This window comes from Schistosoma mansoni, chromosome 1, assembly GCF_000237925.1.
Source record: "Schistosoma mansoni strain Puerto Rico chromosome 1, complete genome".
NCBI lineage: Eukaryota > Metazoa > Platyhelminthes > Trematoda > Strigeidida > Schistosomatidae > Schistosoma > Schistosoma mansoni.
Genome location: NC_031495.1, coordinates 5,700,533 through 5,728,245, shown reverse-complemented (window position 1 = coordinate 5,728,245; position 27,713 = coordinate 5,700,533). Strand labels below are relative to the sequence as shown.

At 35.0% G+C, this 27,713-nt stretch overlaps 1 protein-coding gene across 1 annotated transcript in view; it reads left to right on the top strand.

The window, feature by feature from the left end:
* Positions 1 to 27,138, top strand: part of Smp_124340 (hypothetical protein) — a gene marked incomplete at both ends in the record, with an annotated part of 29,734 nt that extends 2,596 nt beyond the window's left edge. The window contains 10 exons of the mRNA XM_018793069.1: positions 1,842 to 2,057; positions 3,066 to 3,162; positions 7,166 to 7,270; positions 11,233 to 11,398; positions 14,206 to 14,288; positions 16,282 to 16,389; positions 17,906 to 18,011; positions 24,002 to 24,218; positions 24,884 to 25,026; positions 27,001 to 27,138. Of these exons, the coding sequence (XP_018647618.1) occupies positions 1,842 to 2,057; positions 3,066 to 3,162; positions 7,166 to 7,270; positions 11,233 to 11,398; positions 14,206 to 14,288; positions 16,282 to 16,389; positions 17,906 to 18,011; positions 24,002 to 24,218; positions 24,884 to 25,026; positions 27,001 to 27,138 (1,379 nt within the window). The remainder of the gene's footprint in view (positions 1 to 1,841; positions 2,058 to 3,065; positions 3,163 to 7,165; positions 7,271 to 11,232; positions 11,399 to 14,205; positions 14,289 to 16,281; positions 16,390 to 17,905; positions 18,012 to 24,001; positions 24,219 to 24,883; positions 25,027 to 27,000) is intronic.
* Positions 27,139 to 27,713: the final 575 nt, after the last annotated feature.

The following is a 27,713-nucleotide window of genomic DNA, read 5'->3' as shown; positions in this document are numbered from 1 at the left end:
GTTCTGTCGTACATCATTAATTTCATAAATTTCTATATTTACCGTCCCGTTAAATTTAACATTTTTTTATTCGCAAACACAGACACTATTTTGTATCTATGTTTGCTGGGGAGCTATTATAGCAGCTCAATATGTTTAATTCTTGTCCCCACTCGGGAACTCGCACAACAAGTTCTTGTCGTAGCAAAAGAATTTGCGGACGCCGCAAGCTTACGTGCAATGTGTTTTTATGGTGGCTCTGCAAAAGGCACTCAGCTTCGTGAAATGCAAAAAGGTGGTGAGATCTGTATTGCAACTCCCGGCCGGCTCATTGACTTCATTCGGGTTCAAAGGTATGTCAAGGTTAAAAGTCCTAACCCTCTTTAGAAATCTCTTGTCTAGAGTAACTTACTTGGTACTAGACGAGGCAGACAGGATGTTGGATATGGGATTTGAGCCTCAGATTCGTAAGATTATAGGCCACACACGTCCTGATCGCCAAACCCTCATGTGGTCTGCAACATGGCCAAGAGAGGTGCAAACATTAGCCAGAGAATTCCTCACTGACTATATTCAAGTAAATATAGGGTCTGTGTCGCTTCACGCCAACCCAAACATCACACAAATAGTTGAGATAATGGACGATTGGAGTAAAGAACAGCGTCTGATTGAACTTTTGACGAGCTTTGGACGAGCACGTACACTAGTATTCGTTGAGACGAAAAGGCGGACGGACCAGCTGACAAATTCACTTAGGCGTCGTGGATTTTATGTAGAAGCGATGCACGGTGGAAAGCAGCAAAGAGATAGGGAGCTCACTCTTGCAAGTAGGTGAATTCATTATGTGATATTATGTCCATAGATTTTAAAAGCGGAAGGATGAATATATTGGTAGCTACAGATGTCGCTTCTCGTGGTCTTGGTAAGTTTAGTACTAATCTAACTAAGCTTTTAAGTTGTATCTAAATCAGATGACTTAATCAACTTTTTTTTCTGCTATAGATATTGACAATATAGAGTACGTAGTAAACTTTGATTTTCCAAACCAAACCGAAGATTACATTCATCGCATAGGACGGACTGCGCGTAGTGATAAAACGGGAACCGCATTCACTTTTTTCACACATAAGAACGTAAGACAGGCTCGTGATCTGATTGACATACTGGATGAAGCCAATCAAGAGATAAGTGCAGAGCTCGTCCAGCTGGCTGGAATGTCCAATTATCTCCGAAAGTCTGTATTAATATCGAAGAAATATCTCAATCGAATGAATGTACAACAGATTATGGAAGGAAAGTTAATAAATTATCATCGGAAACTTTGTCAAGACCTAGAGCAATAAGAAATCGTTCAAGACAGATGACCTACGATTGTACCTTTTTAACGAGTTCTGGAGAATCAAAAGCCTATCTTCATTGATTTTTGGTATGCTTCAAATACAGTCAATCATAATCTTTAGTGGTTTAGCAAATACAGTAAAAGTTTCTAGGTTATGCTCATACCTTGGAAAATAAGTTATTATACTTCTATAAGAAAAATTGTAGCTTTGGTATTGTGGTTTATTTACTTCTAAACCATGAATTTTCACAAGACCCCATTTTTAATTTCAAGTTATCTTTGTTCTAGACATATATAGTATATATGTCTGGTTTTTGAAGTAATTGTCGTTTGTGGCTACTGTTCAGGACACTTCAGTGATCTTACAAAAAATGTTTTTCAACTACTAAATCCGTTTTAGCCCTGGAGATATTACATGGTACCTTGTTTGATTGCACCTTAACGACTTTGTTACGAGCTTTATTTATTTTAACAGAGACATTTTACTGATTTATTTTTTTTATCTGTGTTTCTTACTCAAAAGATATTTTGTCAAAAATAAATCCGTGTATTAAATACATTGCAACTTATTCTGTTCCTTATAACACGTGGCATCTTTGGAACTCCAAACGAAATCGAGTTCTAAATACATCAGGTCAGCGCTGTAGTCATCCGTTAATGTGCTTGGATGGGATTCGATTTTTAACCATGAATTGGATAATTTATGGACATTGTATAGCATTCAGCATGTTTGTTGCAAGTAAGTTGATAGTCTGTCTTGTTGAGATGAAATTCTACCACTATTTATATATCTTTATTAATTAGCTATTAATCAACTAATCATATGCGACTTCTACATACCAACTAATGTCATTTAGACATTTTAAATAAATATACACATAAACCATTTCCTTTCGAGTCCGTTTGATCTAAGGAGTGTTTTCATACACATTCTACGTCTACATGGGCTAATTCAGTAACCGTAAGAATAAACCCATATAGCCACAGACATATATGTTTGCTGCAAAATGACACGCTGGGTAATTTCGTAAAGATTATGTTTATTGATACTGTCAACCAATATCAAGGTCGTAGTCTTCAATACGAACGCCAAGGCAGTTCTACTGTACGAATCTGAAACGTGGAGAACTACTATAACCATCCTCAAAAATGTGCAAATATTTATAAACATTTGGTTACACAAGATATCCAATGTTTGTTGACCGAAAACCACTAGCAACAGTTTACTGTGGAGGAGAATCAACTAGGTTCTAGCTGAGGAGGAAATTAGGAAAAAAATGTTAGAAGTGGATAGGACATAAACTGGCGAAATAATCAAACTACATCCCTAGACAAATGCCAACTTGGAGTTCTGAAGGGAAACGGAAAAGAAGGCCAAAGAACACATTGAGTCGGGAGTTGGAAGCATACATGAAAAAAATGAATAGCAACTGGAAAGGAGTGCCCAGGACAGAGTTGGATGGAGAATGCTGGTGTGCGGTCTATGCTCCTCTACGAGGGTTAAAAGGCGTAAGTATGTCTGGTGGTGAAGAAACACCTACAGGCAGTTTTATCTCTTGTACTGCATGCAAGTTGTACTCTAAAATACAATCAGATAAAACTCCAGTTCATATTTTAATATTAACATCTTTAAATAGCATTTATAGACTTATTCGACTTTAGAGTAATGTGATATCATTATGAATTGCTTTCACCACACCTTAATTTTTTTCTACACATCCTGAGTTTTTTGAATGATCTCTTTTAGACAACATGCTACTTTTCTCACAAATTCACCAGCCAAAATGGACCTATCAAGTAATAATTAGTGCAACTCTATCTGTGGATACGTTCTTCTTCATGTCGTACGTCTACCTAATCCGTTTTCTATTCAATTGTGACAGAAATGTTGTCTTTGTTTTAATAACGATAATTGCGGTAATAAAATTTTGCTCATCTAAATACTAACACTGTCATTGTAAACATCACTAGTGGATATTTAATGGCTTATTTTAGTTTTCTTTATTTTGCCCAGCAGTATTAAGACTAAGTATAGGCTGACCTTAAATATTTCGTACGTCCTGTCTTCATTTCAAAAGACAGTGAATCTCTGATATGCCTACTTATAACCACATGTACTGAGGAGTAGACTGTTTTGTTATACAACGACACACACTAGGTTCCCCATAACGTCAAATGTAGTCTAATCTTGGGGAAAATAAGAGTTATTTCCTCTGACATATCAGACGCACGTGTAGTTACGTGTATTTGAAGCTGAAGAATATGGTATTTAATCACGATATCAGAGCGATTTTAGATCATTCACAACTGAGAGAAATTTTCCTGCTTTAATAAAGTTTTGTGCTTTAAAATGCCATGCAATGTTTGCACTGTAAATAGTTATAGTAAGTGTTGTCTAACTCCACTTGTGCATTCCAAATGAAGTTTTCATTGAGGTGGATCATATCATACATTTTAGCAACAGTCGTAATTGTCATGTATCTGTCCAGGCATATTGCGTCTTTATGTGCCATCAAGGATAAAGTTAATCTTATATCTCTTCCACCGTCCAAGTAGATTTTGTAAAACGCACTTTCATAATGATGAAAAAAGCAAGGTTACAAAGTGAATCGAGCAAACTGCTTGACGATGAGTCATTTAAAATAATTACATAAATACGAAAAATACTGACTGACCTAGAGAAGAGATTACAAATATTCAACATTCAGGTCTGCTACTTCCATCACTAGTCGAAAGTAGTTTAACGCCTAAATAAGTGGTAACGACAAGAATGTGATTCCAAATTGACATTTTCAGGATGTAATGAAATGCGTGCGTTGATCATACTAAATGTGAACACTTTTGTGACCTTTAAATTGACTTCGTTATTGTGACCAAACAATTCAGCATGTAACCTCTCCGGGGGCTACTGCCAGTCCAAAAACTGGGAAAAAGAAGGAGGGTCGGGCATGCAGTTGGCAACCCCATCCCGTGGAAAACTAACTTGCTAAAAAATGCTAACCAGAAAAATTATTCAAACGATTTAAACTCTGCCCTGGGAGTCGGAAGGTCTTTATTTAGAAGAGTTATGACGCCTCATGATGAAAGCCGAGTTTCTTAGGAAGTCACGAGGCCGACGCGCCTTCTGACAATCAGAGCAACCATTTATCTAGGTACATGAAATGCTCGTACAATGTGGGAGACTGGGAAAATCTTCCAAATCGCTGCAGAAATGAGGAGATACAACTTGGAGGTGCTTGAGATCAGTGAAACACTTTGGACACAGGTTGGACAACAACGACTATCTTCAAGGGAGCTTCTGTTATCCTCCGGTCATGAAGAAGAAAATGCCCCGCATGCACAAGGTGGTGCATTGATGCTGTTCAAAAAAGGCACAAAATGCACTTATAGGATGGGAGTCCCATGAATTAAGGTTCATCAAAGCCTCCTTGACAAACGAAGAAAGAGGGCATTACGATGAACGTCATCCAATGCTATGCCCCTACCAACGACTACAATGAAGACGTTGAAGATTAATTTTATGATAGGCTGCAGTCAATCGTCGAGAAGTGCCCGACAAAGGACCTGAACTTTCTGATGAGAGATTTAAATGCCAAGGTCGGAATGGACAACATCGGATATAAGGACATCATGGGACGACATGGACTAGGAGAAAGGAACAAAAATGGTGAGAGATCTGCAAACCTATGTGCCTTCAATAAACTGGTCATAGGCGGCACCATACTCCCACATAAACGCATTCACAAAACCACGTGGACTTCACCAGATCAGACTACGCAGAACCAAATTGACCATATCTACATCAACAAAACGTTCAGGAGGACAATAAAGGATATGAGAACCAGGAGAGGAGCTGATATAGCATCAGATCATCATTTGCTGGTCGCCAAGATGAAATTGAAACTTAAGAAGCACTGGACAACAGGGCGGATAACATCACGAAAGTTTAGTATGGCCTTTCTTCGAAATACTGAAAAACTCAACAAATTCAAAATAGCCCTCAACAATAAGTTCCAGGCCTTTCATGATCTATTCAATGGAGAGGGAACTACTATGGAGAGCAACTGGAAAGGGATAAAAGAGGCAATCACTTCAACAGGTCATGAGGTTCTTGGCCACAAAAATCACCACTATAAGAAATGGATCACTGTTGTAACACAGGATAAGATTGAAGAAAGGAGGAACAAGAAGGCAGTAATCAATACCAGCCGAACAAGAGCAGACAAAGCCAAGGCACAATCTGACAATACAGAGGTCAACAAACAAGTGAAGAGGAGCATCAGAACCGACAGACTTAAATATATGGAAGATTTAACAATGACGGCGAAAAAGTTTGCAAGAGAAGGAAACATGAAACAACTGTATGATATAACAAAGAAACTCGCTGGAAATGACCGTAAACCAGAACGACTAGTGAAAGTAAGGAAGGCAAAGTAATCACAAACACTGAAGAACAACGATAGAAAACTTCAATTAAATAAAATTCATCACTCTACATCAACTTCATTGACTACGAGAAAGCAGTTGACAATGTGGACAGGACAACACAATGGTGGCTTCGACACTATGGCGTGCCTGAGGAGATAGTCAATATCATACGGAATTCCGATGATGGATTAAACTGCAAAATCGTGCATAGAGAACAGTCCTCAGACTCGTTCGAAGTAAAGACCAGTGTCCGGCAAGGTTGCTTACTCTCACCCTTTCTCTTTCTCCTGGTGATCGACTGGATCATGAGGACGTCGACATCTGGAGGGAAGCATGGGATACAATGGACAACCAGGATGTAGCTTGACGATTTAGACTTCTCAGATGATCTGTCTCTTCTATCACACACACAACAGCAAATGCAGGGGAAGATAACCATTTATTTGTTATTATGATATCTAGAATAAGTTTAAATCAAATCACTGAAGGAAATTAAAACAATCACCCAATAACAGTCGGATTTTAATCTACATTCCGCTTTTCTTAATGGTTTTTACTGTCCCACTGAATTACAAGATCTTTACACATTCAATTACCACTTACAACCGAAAATCAGTTTCACTTTTATCGGTTTTCTGTTATTAGAATCTGAGATAATGGTCTATTTTCATTTTTAATTTTCTAAAAAAACGTCTTTAGGCTTACGGTTTTGTGTTTACCTTTGAATTAAACCCTCATAAGTTTGTTCATTAAATTATGAATAGATACAGTCGTTTGGTCTGTTTTGATCAAATGACATTTTTCATCTTAATGTGTACTGAAACGCTAAAATCTCAAAATGTCTTGTAATTCTCTGATGATATTTAACTGAATCTGGCAACTGGGTTACACATATTCTTCTAGCATCTGAGCCTCTAATGCGTAATTGGTATCTCGAGAGTTTATAAAATTTGTCGACACAAGACAAATTTTATTTTCCACTTACATCTACAGGATTTTAATTACAGTTATTGATCTCATTTATTGAATTGCTGGATAATAATCCTTCATTTTTCAAGCTGCATTTCGTAGTAAAGCCATAACTAGATACGGCTTAGATGAGATTAAGAGTACATTTTGATTAGATATTAAACTACCACTATCGATCTTTGAGGTTGCAAAGCACATACATTCCGCGGTAAATAAAATGAAAATAAAATTGTAGTCTACACCAGTATCATAGTATAAAATGATTATAAAACTCTTAAGGGTGTGAAATTTTTGTCCCTCACTTCCAACGTTGTTTACTTGGGAGTAGCTTTGAGATTCTTAACTTGCTTTATCCTTATCGTAGTTTAAAACAAACAATTTGAGTCTTGTTTACGATATGTTCCTGTGCATAACATGGTCCTATGTTGATATATTTTACCTTATATTTAGAGGCTTATTATCTACTTATCTCACCATTCCAAAACTTCGACGAATTACTAGTTGGAAACATTGGATAAAATTTTGGTGTGGTTTCGTATTTCATCGTATTTTACGGTAAGTGTAATCCACATTGACGGTCACTCACTAATCGAATATTTCTACAAACATTCAGTGTAGTTCGCGGAAGTGATAAACGTTGACGATTTCGTTGTTCATTAGTTCTGTATGATGAATGAAAGTTGTTGAGTTGGTTTTGCGTGGACTAGGTTGAGAGTGTATTTTTGACTCACGAACTGTTGATAAAGTAATGCACATTTCCAAAATATGTCCACGGAAACCACTGTTCTTTGAAACCAGTATGTCAAGTGGTTTGTACGGGACCTACTCAAAACTTCATTTGTTTTTATCCGGTTAAGCCTGTAAATCTGCCCATAAGTGATCAACATTTGAATGAATAGATTGGTTTCAAATATAAAGAGAATGGCCATAGATTTTCAAGTTTGAACTGTATTTTTGTTAGGAATAATACGTTTGATGAATTTTGAAGAATCTTTTAGAGAACAACAAAACTAAATGGCAAAATGTTTTTCGTAAATGAATGAGTTGCATTCAACAAACTAAAGTTCTGTATTGTTTTAAATTGCCCAAGACTCACTGTAATTTTCCAATGAAGTTTTGGAATGTTGCTCTTATGGTTGTCTATACTGTGCAGATGTTCCGTGTCATTTCTTACACATGTATTCTTTAGGGTGCTGATCATCTTTTCACATATAATCTAAAGTATTGTGGAAGGTGTTACATGAAAACCTGAAGAATGAAGTGTATTTGACTCACATTTTGCATAGTTATAAACAAATTAATTTGCAAGTTGATGTGGAGGAAGGTGAGATTTCTGAGGAATAGATCTTCCCGTCCAGCAAACAAGATGTGTATATCAAGATTTCCTATGATTCTATTCTGTTTTATTTGTACGTTTTTCAACGATAGTTTCTAAACTTGTTTCAAAAGTGTTCTATTGGCTTGATTGGATAATTTATTTGTTACTGTTTGATATTATAGGTTTAATAAAACAGTATCGATAATTAAAATGGATGATAGTTAACTGCAACAGAATTGAAACAAGCACTAGTGATGTGTGCACGTGGATAGTTTGAGGTGAAATCATTTCATCACTTGTGTATTCAATAATGTTTTACACAATTAACCTTAAAGCTAATTAATCCTATGAACATGTTCTAATCCACTGAATGTGGTTATTGGTCATGGGTGTATTGAAAGGTTATCCTGCTTAGAAAAGATTAGTTTACGCACCAAATGTAACATGTATGGTTGGATTTGAGTTGAATAATAAGCTGTACATGTAGCTGATTGTATTTTGTATGGCACTGAATAATGTAGGTATTAGGATTAACTTCAATAATTTGTATTTCATGGACGTCTAAGAACATCGATCACACTAGAAAGTACAGAGATGTAATGTGATCTCGGTCATTGATATGTATGCCTAGAATAAAGTCTCAATGAGAATCTGAGAGGAAAACCTCTTGACCTAAAATGAATATTTACGAGATAATCCGTTATCTACATTTGTAGGTACATTTGTATTTGGTTTTAGTTATTAAGATCCGTTACTGAAACATGTAACCATAGATTAAAATAAGATCACGTCTCTGTCCTCCACATATAGTTCTCTAGAACAAATGGTAAGCAGATGGGATTTAGAGTAGAACTGTGAAGTCTTCCAATTGCTGAACTGATCAGCCAGACTTCAAAGCATGATGGGTATATTTTGAGACAAACCTGTTATTACCTGGGACACAGGAGAGAATCGTGAGCGACAGTTTTTGGACTCCTAGTTTTAGCAAACCAAACTTGATATGAATACTTGAAAAGCAATAACTATCAGAGTTCAATCCACCAGTTGAAATTGTGTTATTCATTAGCAATAACAAATTATAAAGTGTGAAAATTCAGGTGAACAGTTAGGGTACTTGTGTCCTGTGTTTACGAATTTTCTGTGGTTATTGATAAGTTTTGCAGTTATTTGAGGCCAATGTGGTTTATTTTGATGCGTTATTGAGATTGACAGTCAACTTTTCATTCAACTGAGAACTAGGAATGCTGTTCCTCAAAAAGTTTATTTCAGCGACTCAGTTTGTGCAGTGAAGGTTTATTCTTTTGTTCGGTTTGTATTGCGTTCTCTTTATATCTATCAATAACATTACTGTGTTATAAACATTCTAAGAATCTATTTTGTATTGTAACTTTATCATAACTTTCTGAATAATGATGGACATCTAGGACATTTCAATAACTAACCATCATTTAATATTCTCCGAATAAGAGGTATTTACCTGTATCATAATCGTCTTCTTGGATTTTGTCACGTTGTACAAATTATTGGTTGGTTAACGTGGATTACTTTTTAATGCCTTCGGTGCTTTATAATAATTCTGGATAAAAGTATACGAATAACTAGTTTTTATAATATATCACCTTTGCATATTTCATCATTTAAGTAGTTTAAACAGTACATGTATCTTAATGGAATCATGTATCAAATCACATGAGATTTCAACATTGAATGATTTTCATATGAGATGAAAATTAGAATTAGATTAGGAATCTGAATGTTTTACAATGCACACAATTATTTCGATTATTATTATCATTCTGTACCTCTAAAATTTTGAAATCACGTTACAGTCATGTTTATGCACAAACACGAGCTTAGTTCTGAATTCCACCAAGGAATTCTGTTTTTTTTTTCATTGAATTGTGGCGAATGTCGTTCGCTTTGGCAGATAGACAGATCTGGAAGTGGATTCAGATGTTGATTTCTGATACTGGTGTATACTGTTTTTAGCTTCCTGTCGCAGTTGATACAACTTCTCCTAGAATGTTGTGTGTTCTGTATTAGTCTTGGCGATGTCACAGATAGATATATATATATCACTTCTAATTATAAAATTGTGCTGATAAAAACGCATAATATGTTAAGCTAATATTTGTTTCTCAAAAATGGGCTGAAATTAAGCACCAATGAAAACGAAATATAGTCAGCTGTTTCATGGAACACCGATTTAAATCACACCTGTTTTTACTTTTTTTATTTTTTCACTCACCTCTTTTTGTGTGGTACATTATATTACTTACTAATACTCAGTAGTGTAACTTCAACATTTTTTCGAATGTTGATTTGTGGTTGTGGTAATTTTGATAGTTGAACTCACGAGTCGATCTAAGCTAGACTACCAGTGAAAACCTAGGAGCACTGGACGGTCTTTCAGTCCTATTATGGGACTCCTCAGTAGTGAGCCCCCACTATCCCAAATGCGGGACTTGAACAGAAGACCGGTCTCACGCGCCAACGCTTAACCTCTAGACCACTGAGCCGGCATCCAACGGTGTTAATGTCCCATACTAGGTCGTTGTTAACTGGTTAACAAATGCATCATTCGATGATGAATAATATTTCACAGACAATTTAAATAACTTGTTAATTTTGCGAATTCTATAAACATTTCAGACTACTGATTAACTACTAGTTCAATCCATTTAAAATTACTGATTGACAAATCATTTAGGACGAAATGTAATTTACCATTATTACTGCTTTTTTATAATGATAATTATTATTATGACTATTATTGAAACTTTGTTCCTGGATTGTCGTTTAACTAGTTGATGTTGAATATATCAGTTTACCCCCACCGTTTCGTTTTCTTCATTGCATCGACAAAGCAGACAATTCTCCACTACAGTCAGCAACAGGCATAAGTATTTTACAGCAACACCAAACAGTCGTTGAACCATTATAAATCAACATTCAGTCTCAATTTGCAAACTGGACAAATTATTCTTGTTTCAAGACATGATCGTAGCGTTTATTTTCTAGGGAATTTTCCAACTGAAAAGTTGGTAGACCTAATAATCGTTTTCTTTAAGTTGTGCAAGTTGCACTTTAGAGAAAAGTACTTTTAAATTCATTCAACTTAACAGTATGCTGCGTTTGAAGTGAAACCTCTACAATAATTATTAGTATAACAAATATCTTATATTCTTTTAAATTTCAGTTTAACTCCAGCTTATCTTTTAGTTTTGATATTGTATACTGGATTATTTATTCATGCTTATGTTGGTCCAATGTATCCACAAACTCCCAATTTGATGGATGTTAAATTTTGTCGTGATCATTGGTGGGTAACATATTTGAATAATTTTATATATTCGGATGAATTAGTAAGTGATTGACAAGTTGTTCTATGTAATTTTTGTTTCATTTATCGTTCAAACATGATTCACACCAAATTCATTATAGATGAATATTAAACTGAAATAAAAGCAAGAACGATATTAAGTGCAGAATACGATAAATTTATGGTACTTCATTACTTTCTGTTCTGCTACATCAATCATCATAAACCTGTTTTAGTAATCTTGTTTGATATATTCTGCAAATCAAAGATATGCAGAAATAAGTCACTTACATTTCGTTTACTTTTCATACATAGAATGGAAAATTATAACAAACAAACAGACGGCAAAGATCAAAATAGTTGAATGGATGTCTCCAAAATCCTCGTCAATAATATTCACTCTGAATGGTATTTGGAAGTTTTCGTATAGAGACAAAATACTCTTAGAACTAAAACAAAATAATGTTTCTTAAATAAACAAACCTGTACATGGAAGCAACTTTGTGGTTAGTGAATGTTCAATGAAAACAACAATGAAATTATTTTTCCGAGTGTCTGAAATCGCTGTAAACTGAAAATGATGTATTCATTCGTCTTGGAAATCAGATTTATGAATCTGTATAATTTTAGTGCTTTATAATTGCAACAGATATCATCTTCCCTGACACTATGAGCTTGATTGGGAATTAGTGAATATGTCTCATGATGAAAATTATGTATATCTATGACTGGATGAAGTGAAAATGAAAATCAGTGACTAGTTCGAAACACAGCTACAAAATTTAGTAAATCGAAGCTTATGGTATTATTGAGTAGCTCATGACATAATATGAGAATTGGTTTTGATACATCGTAGACTAATCATGGAAAGTGCTAATTCTTAGAAAAGGGGATTCGAATGTTTACAGCAATTGAAAAAAGTGGTATTTCTATTGTATATCGACTATCTAATCTTTCTAATAAAATATAATAATCCCAATGAGTGTAAACACCAAATTTTCTGATGTTTCGTGACTCGGAGTAAGTCACTTCCTCTGACAATTAATAACTAAACTAAATCCTACAATCTCCACTATTCCTCCATACTACTTCAAAGTAACCCGAGGAGTTTAAATAGTGAAAGATAGTTAGGCAAAAATATTCAATACAATTAATCAAAACGTGTCTGACCAGGTCAACGTAACGTCACTCCGGTCAGGACGATTTCTATGACACATGTTGGTGCTTTTTTGTGTTGATGTTTGTGGAAAATGTGACATTCGTAATATGAAAGAAACGAGCTATATTCGTATGATAATTATATAAGATGTGCATGGATTTAGACATGGTAGCTCGGATAGATAATCCAAGTCAAATGGATAGTTATGCCTTATTTTCATCTTATTCATTTTTGCTTCATATCTCTTTGGTGGACAATTATCTCTCATATTTCTGACTGTCAAACTATTTCCACCCTCCCAATCTTCTCTAATCCCTTGATCGAAACACGACCTTCTTTTGATATTTGACTTCTCAAATCCCTTCATTATGCCATCTCTCCTATTACTCTATTGACTCATGTTTGGCTGACATTATTAGCAACGTATCATTCCCTTGATCATTGTGATACTCTCAAAATCCATCATAGGGTATAATGTGACTTAGCAGTTCACCATTATCTCTTGCATATCATTAGTAAATATGTACTTATTATTATCTTGAGAGATTGGCCCTTGAGAACAACTTGTATTAGATGCTGAAGATATCTTGCGTATTCAGCAGCATCAGTAAACTCTTCAGGAAACGATGTTATGAAACTAATCAACTTACATCCATCCATTTGGATTGGTTGACCACTCAGCTAGTATTAGATAAGTTATTAACGTTCAGAGTTTAGAGATAAGGTGAACATTAAAGGCATTATTGGCCTTTATATTACCTTCGAAAAAGTAATGGCTGACAGCTTCGTTTCTAGAACCATTCATTTCATTGGAAGGCAGTAAGATTTTAATTATTAAAAACAAAACAAAAGTCACCATGTTCTACATGTCGTATCACATATTTAGTAGCAAACAACTAGAAATACAAATATACAATTTAAGTAGATGATCTCGTCGAAAAGAAAATTTCCTTCTCTGAATTGTCTTTAGTTTTGTCAACGACACGATGGGCTGCTTCAGTTACTCTCCTTTTCTTTTGATTTAACAATATATGGAAAGCTTCAACTACATGTATCTCCTAATGTTTAGTAAAACCATTTTGTATTATTTTGATATACTCGATATTGACGAGAATGTGTTATATAAGAAACCTCGAGCCGATTGATACGTTGACTTGGTCGGACATGTTTTTGATTAATTGTAATAAATATTTTTGCCTAACTATCTTTCACTATTTAAACTCCTCGGGTTACTTTGAAGTAGTATGGTGGAATAGTGGAAATTGTAGGATTTTGTTTAGTTATTAATTGTCAAAGGAAGTGACTTACTCTGAGTCACAAAACACCAGAAAATTTGGTGTTTACACTCATTAGGATGTTATAAATATATTACATCTTGATAAAAATCCACCCAATGCTCAGTTTATTTGAAACGGTCAAGTCAAATTTTGGCAATGATACCTATTGAATGTTTGTTGTTCATTGTTAACATTCACTATTTCTGTACATATTCATTGAAATAATGGTTGGAAATTTAAAAGAAAAGCATTTCTTCCTAGACATCAAATTCACAAGTTTAAGTATTTTAATAATTGAATTGATGAGTCGGTCTGAGTTAGACCACCATTGAAAACCCGGATGCTCTATTCGATATCTTTCATACTTACAAATTCCTCATGATTTATTTTTTCTGAAAATTATTCATTTTTTAGTGTATGGGATGGTCATGGTATTTGTCCAATGAAATTCAGTTTTCAATTGTATTATCTCCAATATTCTTATCTTTAATAGCATGGTAAGAAAGCTGTGACAGTTTAGTTGAATACTGCTGATATTGCTGTGTAAATTATAATAAGTGAACTTGTATCATTTATTGTTTGTTGACTTTCATTTGAATTTAAAATATTTTCGTAATAGGTGAATAATTTTCAGTTGAAGCACCAAATTCCATGCAGGTAAATATTGATTAATACTATCTTCCTGTGCACAAATATGGCCAAAACTCAGTAGTGAGTTAAATGAGATACCACTGTGGAGAAATGAATTGTTGTTGGTGGTGGTGGTGTCGTTATGTCTGTTACTCGTTTTTGAGGAGCATATGATGCCCAGCATTATTCTCCACCGAACTCTGTCCTGAGCAATTCCTCTCGGTTGTCGCCAGTAGCTATTCATTCTTTCGATTTGTGTTTCTGATCCCAGGTGCAATATGTTTCTTTGCCTTCAGAATTCCAACTTAGTGCTAACCTTGTGATGCAGCTTAGTGGTTTCCGAAATGTATGTCGTATCCACCTCAAGCGTCATTTCTTAATTTCCTGTTGTTTTGTTCTCTCCCAGAGTAGGTTGTTACTCATGGTATCCGGTCAATGGACATTGAGTATCTTGTGTAGACAATTGTTTATAAATAATTGTACTGTTTTGCTGATGGTCGTAGTAGTTATCAAAGTTTCAGCCCCAATCAATTGAGCTATCATGATGTTCGTATTGAAGATGCAGAATTTGATATTGATTGACAGTTTTTTTTAAGGTCTATATGTTCTTCAGTTTTAGGAATACGGCTGTCGTTTTGCAAATACATGTCTTCACATCTGCATCAGATCCTCCTTATTTATCACTGATGCTGTTCATGTACGTTAAAGCTTCCATGTCTTCCCGAGCTTTTCCATCAAGTGTGATTGGATTGATGTTATCTGTGTTGTATTTGAGGATTTTGCTTTTTCCCTTGTGTATGTTTAGGCCTACTGATGCAGAGGCTGTTGCCACACTGTTTTTGATTTGAATTTGTTGGTGTGTATGGGATAGAATGCCCTTGTCATCTGCGATGCTAAAATCTTCTAACTGATTCTGAGCTGTTCATTGTATTCCATGCATTCTCTGAGATGTCGAGGTCTTCATAATCAAGTCAACCATCAGAAGTAATAGAAAGGAGGGAAACTAAGCAGACTTGTCTGACCCTAGTCCTCACTTGGAATGCATCTGTCAGCTGTCTTCCTTGTACGACTTTGCACTGTATTCCATTATATGAATTCCGGGTGATGTTGACGATTTTGTCAGTGCATAATAGTGTCGAAGAAGTTTCTATAATGTTCTCCTATCCATATTGTCAAATGCTTTCTCATAATCAAGGAATTTGATGTAAGGTGACGAGTCCCATTTAATTAATTGTTCAACAATGATCCTAATTCATTGTTAAAAATCATTGAGGGTTCTAATCAGTAAGCTTATACAGGTAAATGAAAAATCTCTGTCTGTTTAAAAATTATTGTTGACTACAATATAATTTGCTTTTCTTGTTGTTGATGTGGTTTGCGTTGCCTAAGTTCTGGATTTCAGCTTTCTGAAGTTTATACTTAAGCATTTATATTCCAGTTGATTCCTCAAAAATCAATTGTGTTGCAGATATATTTTTTAAGTTTATGGAAAATATTTTCTGCACATGTGAGCTCAATTCATTCAAGATGTTTTCAAATTATTCGTTTATCATTCCAACTTATTCTTAGCTGTCTAAATTCCTAGAGAAAATCAAGCAGTCTTCAAATTCATTTCTATTCCAAACGCTTTAAAATCTTTGAAACTTCGTGGAAAGTCACAATACAGAACTAAAATCTAATGTTGATATTCTTGAATAGATTGAAGTGAACACTTTAGACATCTAATCTGCATTTCTTATTAGATACAATAAGGCTGCAGTTTTTAACATAACGCTATGTATTATTTATGACTAGCCTCTTTGTCTCATATACTATTTTGTCATATTATTACATTTATGGTTTACTTTCAATAATGTTTAGGAATGATACCATTGGTGTATTGTTTGGTATTGGACTTGTAATTTCCAGTATCGGATCCACATTTGGCATATCTTATGCGAATGATTATTTACCTGGTTCGCTATCTCTGTAAGTTGTTGAATGTTAAAACTTATATTTACTCAATCCTCCGGGATACCACTAAGGTTATGTAGACGTGTACAAATTAAAAATCGCTGTGCTACAAAAATGAATAAATAATTTTACTGAGTAATTTTCATTATACTGAATAATGGATGACAATATCAAATAATTACTTCCAGGTACTGATAACAACACTACTATCGATCATAAATAGAAAATAAATAGATTTTCAGCCGAATAGAGCACTGATAACAATCTTAGCAACAACTTAACTTTTTGAGTTTAGGAATAGTTTCTATCAACTACATATTTCAGTCAGATGGAGAAATAACTCGAAAACTATTAAACTAGAAAGGATTGAAAAATATTTCTAACGATTCTCTGATTTTCAGCAACTAAGTGTGAACCTGAATACATTGATAAAATAAAAACAGATAGATTAACTTGTTCATCGAATAAGTGGATATGAGCCCCGATCCAATCGTGTAAACTAGTACCATTGCACGGTCGCGCAAACCGTAGTACTTGTGGCAGAACACGAACTTAAGATTTTGTATCTGGAATCCAAACGTCTCAACTACTAGCCTATCGTTTGATTGAATCAAGAGAATTCATTGTTTCGTTTTAAAAACGAAACGTGCATTAGAGAAGACATTGTACAACGTTAGGTAGTTCGGTCAATCAGTTAGAATCTGGTGTATCTGAATCTTTCATGTAAGTTATCACTCTTCAGCAAAGCGTATCTCCAACGAAGAGTCTGTACTTTGCAACATAATCAGTAGAATTCAGTAAGCACCAAAGACTATACAAACTTGAAATTGGTTGCCATTCAGTGATGAGTCAGTTCACAACTTAGATTATTAAGGAAACGTTACTGGGAGTTAGAAGCAATTTTGATTTTGTTAAAAGTCATCAGTCTCAGATGTCTGTCCTACTCTCATAACAAAAAAGCATTTCTGTTATTACTAATACTCAAAACAAGTGGGCAATACGTAAATCTGATGGACAACCAATTTTGTAGTTACATTTTATTTAATCCAACTAGTATGTAATTTATAAAAGTAATGTAGATTTGTGGAGTTTTTTAGTAGTAGATCAGTGGAAGATGTCAGGTTGTATTTGATGGTTCGTAAAGTTGAAAAACAAGGTAGCTCTAACGAATATAGATTAAAAATCAATTGATGTAAGCTACCGGTTGTGATATAGTCACATTGAATAGTGATGGGACTACTGTTGATAAAATCAAGTGACATCAGAGTGGACAGGAATTGTTTATTTTGAAGTCAGTGAACGAATTCTGTAAGCTCACTCAATTGTGAAGGTAGATGTTGTCATGTCTAGAACAAGTGTGAATACTTTGTCTTCTATTGACCTGGCTAGGATATATCAACGCAACAAAATGCCCACATTTCCTTCTTTAAATATAGTCAAGCTAGATATTTATGTTAGTCTTCAGTTGATTTTTATTGGAAGCGTTTCTCGCATGACTTCATAAACATTTTCTGTAAATTAACTTATCTAGTTCATCATTCACAACTATTTACCTAAAACCGTATACACGTTGGAGTACTTATGCTATTGGTCTTTTATTGGGCTGGTTCCTCGAAAAACACATCAATATTTTGAAGGTAAGTTCTTCAACTAAATGAGATTGATGGATACAACCATTTGCGTCTACATTTTCCGTCAATCTTTTAACTTGTGTTAGTTTATTTAAATCAGCGTTTATGTGAAGAAGTGTTTTTTTACAGGGATATATGACTATCGCTCTTTTAACTGGGACCATCTCAGACAGTCTATGGTTAAACAGTTTGTTAATTGCTCAGTCTGGTTGATTTAACCCCATTTTGACTGAGATGCGAATACATTATATAATGGGACAGATCAGTAGACGAATTAAACTACTTCGAGTCCTGAGCAAAATATTTGGTACTTGTGGTGTGTGGTTAATTGTGTAATCAAGGATACTTATTTCATTCTACTTGAGTTTTGATAGTTAGCTGTACATGCATTTCCCAAGTGATATTTATTGATAAACACTGTTCCGAAATATTACAATGTTTACAACCATAATCATTAGCTAGATTTCGGTTTGAGATAAACAGATATTATTCCAGAGACTGATCAAATGTAGTTCTGGGAATCAACGATGAGAAATTCAAAAGACTTACACATGAAATATGTAGTAACTCAAGAAGTTTTAGACTTGACTAGTCATTGGAATTCGTCACACAACTTAGTGTTCTGAAAGTCATTGACCTTAATTACTGTATGATTTACGTTTTTCTTCATTTTAGGTTATCTGCTCTGTGTAAATTTTTCATAGGTATTTAGAGATTAAGTATACATTTTAGTGTATATCACACCCTGACTTCAACTACTGTTGGACTTTTCAACCGTGTCCATCATATATTCGTTCGTAATTCGAACTTAAGGTCTTTTAACTGTTCGCCAACCAGTAATCTTCAGAACACTAAGTTGGTATCCATTATTAGGCGTTTCTTATTACAACCAATTTGTCTATTGAATCTAGATTTTTCATAAACCAACATGTAACCGAATGTATCTGTTTTGAAAGGATACTGGTTGATCATCTGTAATAGTCAAGATGACTGACAAGTAATCATGATAATGTTCTATTTACTCGTCTTATTCAATAACTTATAGTCAGTAACATATTTGACGTTAGATTATTTTATTGAAGCAGAAATTGTAAAAAAGTTCAATAAAAATGAATATTATTAAATAGGAATAATATATTATGGGACTCCTCAGCAGTGCGCATCCATGATCCCGTACTCACGAGATTCGAACCCAAGACCTACCAGTCTCGCGCCAGAGCACTTCCTCAGCACACTGTTGAGGAGTCCCATAATAGGACGAGACGGCCGTCCAGAGCTTCCAGGTTTTCCATGGTGGTCTAGCTTCAATTGACTCATGATTTCAACTATGAAAATACTAAATTCTCCACAAAACTCCTGATCAATAATATATTTGTAAAATCTCAGCGAATGAATTTGAAGTAAATCCAACGTTTCGCCTGGCGATCTGATAATTCCTTGAAAAAGCTTGGACCAGATTGCCAGGCGAAACGTTGGATTTACTTTAAATTCATTCGCTGAAATTTTACAAATATATTCTTCTTCCTATTTAATGTCTTACATCAACTCAGCGCCCAAATACTGTGAAACCATTCGCTCTAATGTAGACGAAAGTTATTATATAAATGAATATTATTGTATATTAAATGAAGTATTTAAAATGAAATTAACAAAAGACTATGGGTTTTAAGCTCTCCATTAATTTATATGCTTACTAATAAACATTTCCGTTTGAAAATGAATGTCGTTATATTATTTATGAATCATTACATTGACAATCAATGATATAAGAATTTATATTTCTTGTTTGTATATACATAGCGAACTAAGGGTTTTGTTAGGAGAAGGGATAGGAATCCAGGATTTTTGGTCTCATGCACGAATACCCAACCTCTAGACCACTAAGTCCACATAACGAACAACCATTCAGAGTTGATTTGTTGGAGTTAAATAGATTAAGGGTTTTTTTAATTTATAAAGATTAGGATCATGTACATTAAGAGACATTTTGTTGACTTTACAGTTTTATCAAATAAACTTCATTAGTTAATGAACTATTTCAATAAACCATCTGGTGATTTCAAAGTGGAATATAATTTATTATGTACATTGGTTAGGAGAAATCGTTTCACAAAAGTATTTCATATTGTTTTAGTAGACATTTTATTCTTTAATCAATAAAGACATACTGGTATCATTATATATATCTGTTATAAACGTAAAAGAGAGGATGCTGGTTATAACTCTAGGGGTTTCTGTTATAACAGTCCTTTCACTTCTTACACGTATGTGGGACGTTAATTTACCTTAGACGAATATCTACACTAGATTCCCACCCAGTGTCTATTCTACAGGACTTCAACACAACTCAGATCAAGAACACGAGATTAGCCTGACTACAACGTCAATATATTTCCACACCAAAATCCGACACAAGAAACAGTCAATCAATAAGTGTCCATCAACAAGGAACAGTCAATACATAATAAGGATAGGGGAATATATATAACACGTATAACACCTGTCATCCTGTCTAATGTCTGACTCATCAAGACAACCAATCATTGTCATTCTCGCCCACACATCACCTCCCTCGCGAAGTTTGATCGTATGATTTCACTTTGGGGTCTACTTGAAAAAATTTCGTTTGTTTCCATTCCCTGAATGATCTTCGTCTAACTTCTGATTCTAGATCATTTTTTCTCATTTCAACTTGTGGTGGTGGTGGTGGAATATCAAATGTATCACATAATACTTCCATTGGTAATGGTTTGAGTTTAGATGACTCATAAACACATTTTCTATCTCGCAGTTGATTTACATGTCTAATAATTAGTGTATTTTCGACCATCACTCCATATAATACTGTACCACGTCGTTTTTTTATAAACCCAAATACCCATTTTGGCTTGCCAGGCCGGAAATCCCGTGCATAGACTGAGTCACCTACTTTGAATTCTCGAATTTTCGGGCAATTCCCTTTCTTATTTTTTTTGTAGTCCACTGATTCTGTCTTTCGGGTTCAAAACATCAAAAAATGTTCTAATCGGTCGGCCAAACATTATTTCGGCTGGAGATTTCCCATCTTGACAGTTTGGACTTGGCGTAATTCTTTAAGAAATGAGAAATTGTTGCAGAGCCTCTTCTACGTTGCCTTCTCCTCCCATCTTTAAAAGAGCTCGTTTAAGAATATCAACAAATTTCTCTTCCTGCCCGTTCGACTTAGGGTGATACGGTGGAGTTCTAACGTGTTCGATTCCATTCTGTTTACAGAACTCCGCAAACTCTAACGACGTGAACTGCGTCCCGTTATCAAATAATTGTCTCAGATGTAGCAGTGTTTCAGACGTAGATGGTCTTCGTACCACATAAATTTCAGGCCACTTCGAGTACGAATCTACCACCACCAAAAAATATTGTCCACTTATAGGTCCAGCATAATCAACGTGTAATCGGACCCAAGGTTTTGTCGTTTCTGGCCATGGTTGAGATTCTACTTTCGGTGGATCTTTTGCTACTTCGGCACATCGCCGACATCTCACTACGTATTCTTCCACAGCCTTATCCATGAATGGCCAATAGACATAACTACGCATAACTGCTTTCATTCTGTTCATTCCCGGATGACCAATGTGAAACTGTTTAAGCACAAAAAGCTGAAGAGATTTAGGGATAACAACACGTTCACCATACATCAAACAATTATCATAAATCGATATAGACTCACGTCTCAAGAAAAATTGGTGAAACTCTCGATCAGCTTTGTCCTGTTTCCAACCCTTTAAAACAGCTTCTTTTATTCTTTTAAGTAGAGGATCACTACCCGTGGCTTCTTTAACTGCTTCTGCCGTTACTGGTAGGATTCTGATAGCATCAGAGAACACTCTTTTTATTTCCGGTTCAAGTGATATAGAAGCAACCACGCAATCTTCCTCTAACTTGCGGTTATGTGGTATTTCTTTTGAAGTCTGCATCTTATTTCCTTTACGGAACTTATGCTGATGGTCGGAAACCTTTGGTTTACTTTTACAACATACTTGAGCATGACCATATTTACCACATTGAAAGCATACTCGTTTTTTAAAGTAGCAAACATTGGCAGAATGACACTTACCACATCGCCAACATGACGTTTTGTGTTTCACTTGATTTGGGATTTTCTGGGAGTTCGAATCTTTATTTCCATTAAAAGATTTACGTAAAGCTTTAACTCCAACGTGTTCACTGTTCCTTTCTACGAGATTCGTGTCATGCTTCAAATTAACCATTCTTTGACACTCTTCGGATACTGATTGTAGACTGATATTAGGATCTTGTTCGATTCTCGCCAGAATCCGTGTTCTAATATCTGCATCTACTGAAGATTGTAATCCACATACAAAAATAAGGCACTTGAATTGATCTGAGGACATTTCTGGTAAACGGAACCGCTCACATTCCCGGTTCACGATGCTTGCATACGTTACGTAATCGTCCTGTACTTTCTTTACAAGTTGAAAACACTGGTATCTAGTGTGAAAAATTGATGACCGTTCACCAAATATACGAGTCAGGCATTCAACTGTTTCTTTGAACGTTATGTCGGATGGCTTCTTTGGGAGGATAAAATTACAGAATTTTTCATGTTCGGACACTCCGAGCTTTCTTAATAATAATCTCAATTTTGAACTTTCGTCCCACTCTTTACATTCATTAATAAATAAATCCTCATAGCGTTTAAACCACGCCTCGAAAGTAACTCCACTTTCTGGATCAAATATAAATTCAGTTATTGAATTTGCGATAGAATCCGGAGTCATAGTGGAATTAGACACATTCGTTCTTGAGGATATTGACATATTTTTGACTAATAATTCGATTAAAGAATTTTTCTGTTGCAGCAAGGTTTTCAGATCATCCATTCTGTTGTTACAAAATTCACTTTAACTGAATATGTAAGCGTAGATCCGTTTTAATCACCGTCGCCAATTGTTATAAACAATAGATACTGATTATAACTTTAGGGTTTCTGGTTATAACAGCTCTTTCACTTTTTACACGTATGTGGGACGTTAATTTACCTTAGACGAATATCTACACTAGATTCCCACCCAGTGTCTATTCTACAGGACATCAACACAACTCAGATCAAGAACACGAGATTAGCCTGACTACAACGTCAATATATTTCCACACCAAAATCCGACACAAGGAACAGTAAACAGTCAATCAATAAGTGTCCATCAAACAAGGAACAGTCCAATACATAATAAGGATAGGGGAATATATATAACACGTATAACACCTGTCATCCTGTCTAATGTCTGACTCATCAAGACAACCAATCATTGTCATTCTCGCCCACACATCAATATCATACATACTGAATATATACACTAGTTTCAAAGTATATACCAACTTGATTATCTTTCTTCACACTCCATCACTCTATTATTAGGGTCTCTCAAACTAAGACATGAGGCCAACCCATAAAAGCGGTGACGTCTAGACTGAGGTAATATGGGTAAGTCCCGACTATCTAGTTAGTGTTCACGTAATTATCGAAACCAGTTGTAAGAGACTTTGAATGACATGGTTCGGAAGCATTCGCGATGACACAGGTACATTCACTCATTGACTTCACTGACAACAAGTTTTAAATTACTTTGTAAATTTTATCTAAATTTCATTCAACCAATCTGTAGATTCATATCGAATTGTATCATCGAAGCTTAATCAGTTCTATCGTCACTAATACTGTTACTATCTCTAATGTTCTGAGATTTATACTGAAAAGGTCAACCCTCATTGCAAATAAGAAGTGTTAACTCAAAGCAATGTAAAGATGTGACACATTCAATTTTATTTATCAACAAACGGCTAACTAGCCATTGTCCTTCTACAAAAAATGGATGTGTTTGTAAACACTAATATAAAAATACACATCTCTAAAATTCTTCAGTTCACATTATTGATTTTTCACTGAACTAACGATTCGTTATATTGCCTTTGACAACACCCTTTCATCCCATTTTTAGAATGTGAATTCAAAAACGAAGGTTTTAATTGGTTTGATTGGTGTATGCCTGTCATCAATATTCTGTGTATCTACTGTATACGGATTGTATGGATTACTAAGTGGAAAGGTCGAACCATTCACAACGTTTGGAGCTGCAACCTATACAGCATTTCATCGACCTATTTTTATTCTCGGTATTGCAATCGTTGTATCGATGTGTGCTCTTGGTTGTGGTGGTAAGTTAGAGTGTGAATAATAAGATATAATTCTATATTACTCATCGTTCCTCAACTCAGTGTTCTGAAACATAGAATGTTTAGATAAAGCCTAATTATAATAACCATATCTGATTCGGAACGCTTGATGTTGTGGTCCGACAATTGACATTGTTAGCGCACTGATGAACTAAGTTGGGGGAAATCATGCTAAGTAACATTGAAGTCAGTGGATTTATATTTTTAATTAGGCGTGTTCTAAGCATTGTTTAAGTAGAATAAAATCAGTAAGAGAGGAATCGATAGGTCAGATTGTAAACGTTCACTGGATGTTTTGATGTAGACATATGCTGCAAACGTCTAAAATAGCTATGCTGATCAGCATAGGTGTTAGTTATTGAAGAACGTAAAGGAGAGTAAGACAATCATTTATGAATTATCCAATTTTAATTGGACTTGCTTTAGTACAGTATTTCGTATGGTTAGTATTTTTCAGCTGCTGTTTTTGTGATGTACTCTCTCCTGTACTCTTCTAGTGAGGAGAAAATGTAGGACTATATGAACCAGATGAAATAATCCGACAGTGTTCTCATATTTCATAAAGTTCGACCTTGTGACAAATATACTGTGTCACATTAGTTTGAACGAATCTAAATCCCTTTTTCTACCATTCCATGTTTACACAGGTCCGATTCAATGGATTCTCACATTGTCTGTATTCCGTGTTCCTTCACGGTTGACGTATACAGCTTATCTTGTACATCCAATAGTGATTCTATTCATCGCTTTAGGAAGTCAGAACCCAATATTGTTGGATGATCTGCATTTGGTGAGTCCTGCTCTGAGTTATAAAACGTAGTTGGATATTGTGAAGAGGATTTACCGAATATTCTTTTATTCGAGTTGGTTACTGATGCATCTTTATAACGCAACTGGCTAGCTTGAATTTTGAACGGTAACAATTTAGTGTTATTTTGAATAGTTTATTTTTGAAGGAGAAATTTCTTTGAGATACTGCAGAAACCTGATCAGATGACCGACCGTATCTACTACTTTGACGTGGTGGTCAGGCTAGCCTATCGTGACGACCCAAGCGCGCTATATTGGCTGGAACATATGTTCCTGTAGGTTCTACCATGCTAGGTAGGTCAGTTTGAGAACGGTAAGACTAAAAGCAGCAACTCAAGGTCTGAGGGCGAAGTCGCACTGCTGACTGTAGAGAGGTGTGACAGCAGTAAGGTGTTTTCCTCAGACAACCAGCATCTGCAGCGACTCTGCCTTCTAACAAGGACGGAACCTGTTAGAAAAGGTCGACCCTAAAAATGTCACACCTCACCATACCCCACGGATTTCCATCTCTGGCCGTAAAGCCTCTTAAAGAACGGAGCTAACACGTTTAAAACTGCCTACAAAAAGGCCGTGCATCACCGGCCTCAAACAGTTGTCCCTTGGGCTCTGAGGTTAAGCTCACAGGTCGTTTAGACCAACACTAATACAACTTACTTTTCAGGTTCCTCATGAAATACCCTTCCACAATGTGGGTAACCGGGAAGTGACATCCGCCCGTAATAGCACATGAGACCAAGTTGGTCACATTCAAATTCTTCCTACACCTCCTAATAACTCTGTCATCTCTACGACTAACCCTTTTCACGTTCCTTTATCACCTCGCGCCGCTAATGCGAACGATTCGAGTACGCGGAACGTTTCCTAAAACCACGATCTAAACGACATATTGGAGCTCTTAACGTCCGGTGATTCATTTAACTGTGAGAAAATAAATATTGTTGTAGGATAGATGTTCATCAGAACAACTCACTATAAAATCAAACTGCGGACTGTTGATATGAGTTATTGAAATCCGTGTGGATTTCATTGACTTAAGTTAGGGTGAATTTCTGTAAAGTATTGATGCTGATCACTGTCGATCGTTGTAAACTATTAACAACTCCCGAGTTTGCATTTATTTCCTAATTGAATAACTTTACAAAGTACTGTCGAATGAAACAAATTGCACCAGAATAGCCTGTGTTTTTAAAGTTCCCACTCAATTTACGTGTGGTGTTGATCGAATAAAATGTAATATATTCTTGTGAAATTTCTGTTGAATTATTATGATAATATTGGTACATAACATGATACTTGCACCTGCCCTGATAAATGCATATTCGAAGTTACAGTTTAGGAACTGGTAACTATTGGGACTGTGCTTTCTCAATCTTCGATCATCATGTTTATCTAGTTTTGCAATAAATGTTGCAAAGTAGGCATTCAAACATGTTGTTCGATGTAAGATAGAAATGTTAGTGAACTCCTCTAGAATCATAATCCGTTCATTTTGTTGTGTTGCTGCAAACACTGTGTTTAGTTGAATAATCGGAGTAGTTTTCGATGACAAAACCAAGTTATCCAACTAAAACCTGATCTGTTCTCATCTAATATATTTCGGAATTCAATAACGAAAGAGTATAAAGTACGCTATGTTTAAGCGTAATGACTTACGTTGTTATTGATTGAATTCTTCATTCAAATCTCACGATTATATTGTTGAAGTTATAAACGAAATTCTTCATTTTCATTTACTAATTTCCAAACATTTTTCAAGGTTTGGAGACTGTTGTGATAAGGTAGATAAACAATAATATATTGAATAATGTTATAGTGTACCGTTTATAATATGGCATTTCAAACAATCTGAAAATATATTGATGCATACATACATTAAAACAATCAATACAAAAATGAATATATATGTTCATACTGCTTAGTAGAAATCCAATTTACTGTTTTATTCTCCTTCCAGATAGTTATGTTCATTGCAGTTCTACCAATTACTTATTGCTTGGCATACTTGGTCACACTAGCAACTGAGTCACCAGTAATAGCTATGACACATGGTTTTGGACGTGAAAAGCCTTCATCATCAGAAAGTTCCATGTAAACGAAAGTAATTGATCATGATTGAAATCTAGTCAAATCAGGTTTCACTTCTTGTCTTTCCTGAAGTTATCAATTTCTATACTTTTGTAATGCTATGGAGTTTGACTCATTTCTTCTTCATAATTTTTGACTTCTATATTCATGCTAAATTAGGTTTAATTTTTTTTCGAATGAGATAATGAATTATTTTGTAATATTATCTAATAATTTCGAAATTGATCCTTTTTATTTAAAGAAAACAGGTTTCTTCCGATTGTATTTCCGTTTCCTTTATAGGTCTTCTTCTTTAGTTCTATATTTGAACATTTGTGATGCAATTGTACTGTCAATATATATATATACTTATTCCAGAAGATGAGCTTGTTTAGATTTCTTTGAAATCATAATATAATTATTATTTACTTGAAATTTTCTTCATTTGCATTTGGTGAATTCAAGTTCTACTGCTAACAATGCAAATAACATGAAACTGACCGTGCTTAAAATTTTCTATTCTCACCGTCCTACTCACTAAGGAAACGTTTTTCTACACCTTTCCTTTTGTTATCCTCAGAACTGTCGTCTAACAGTATCGAT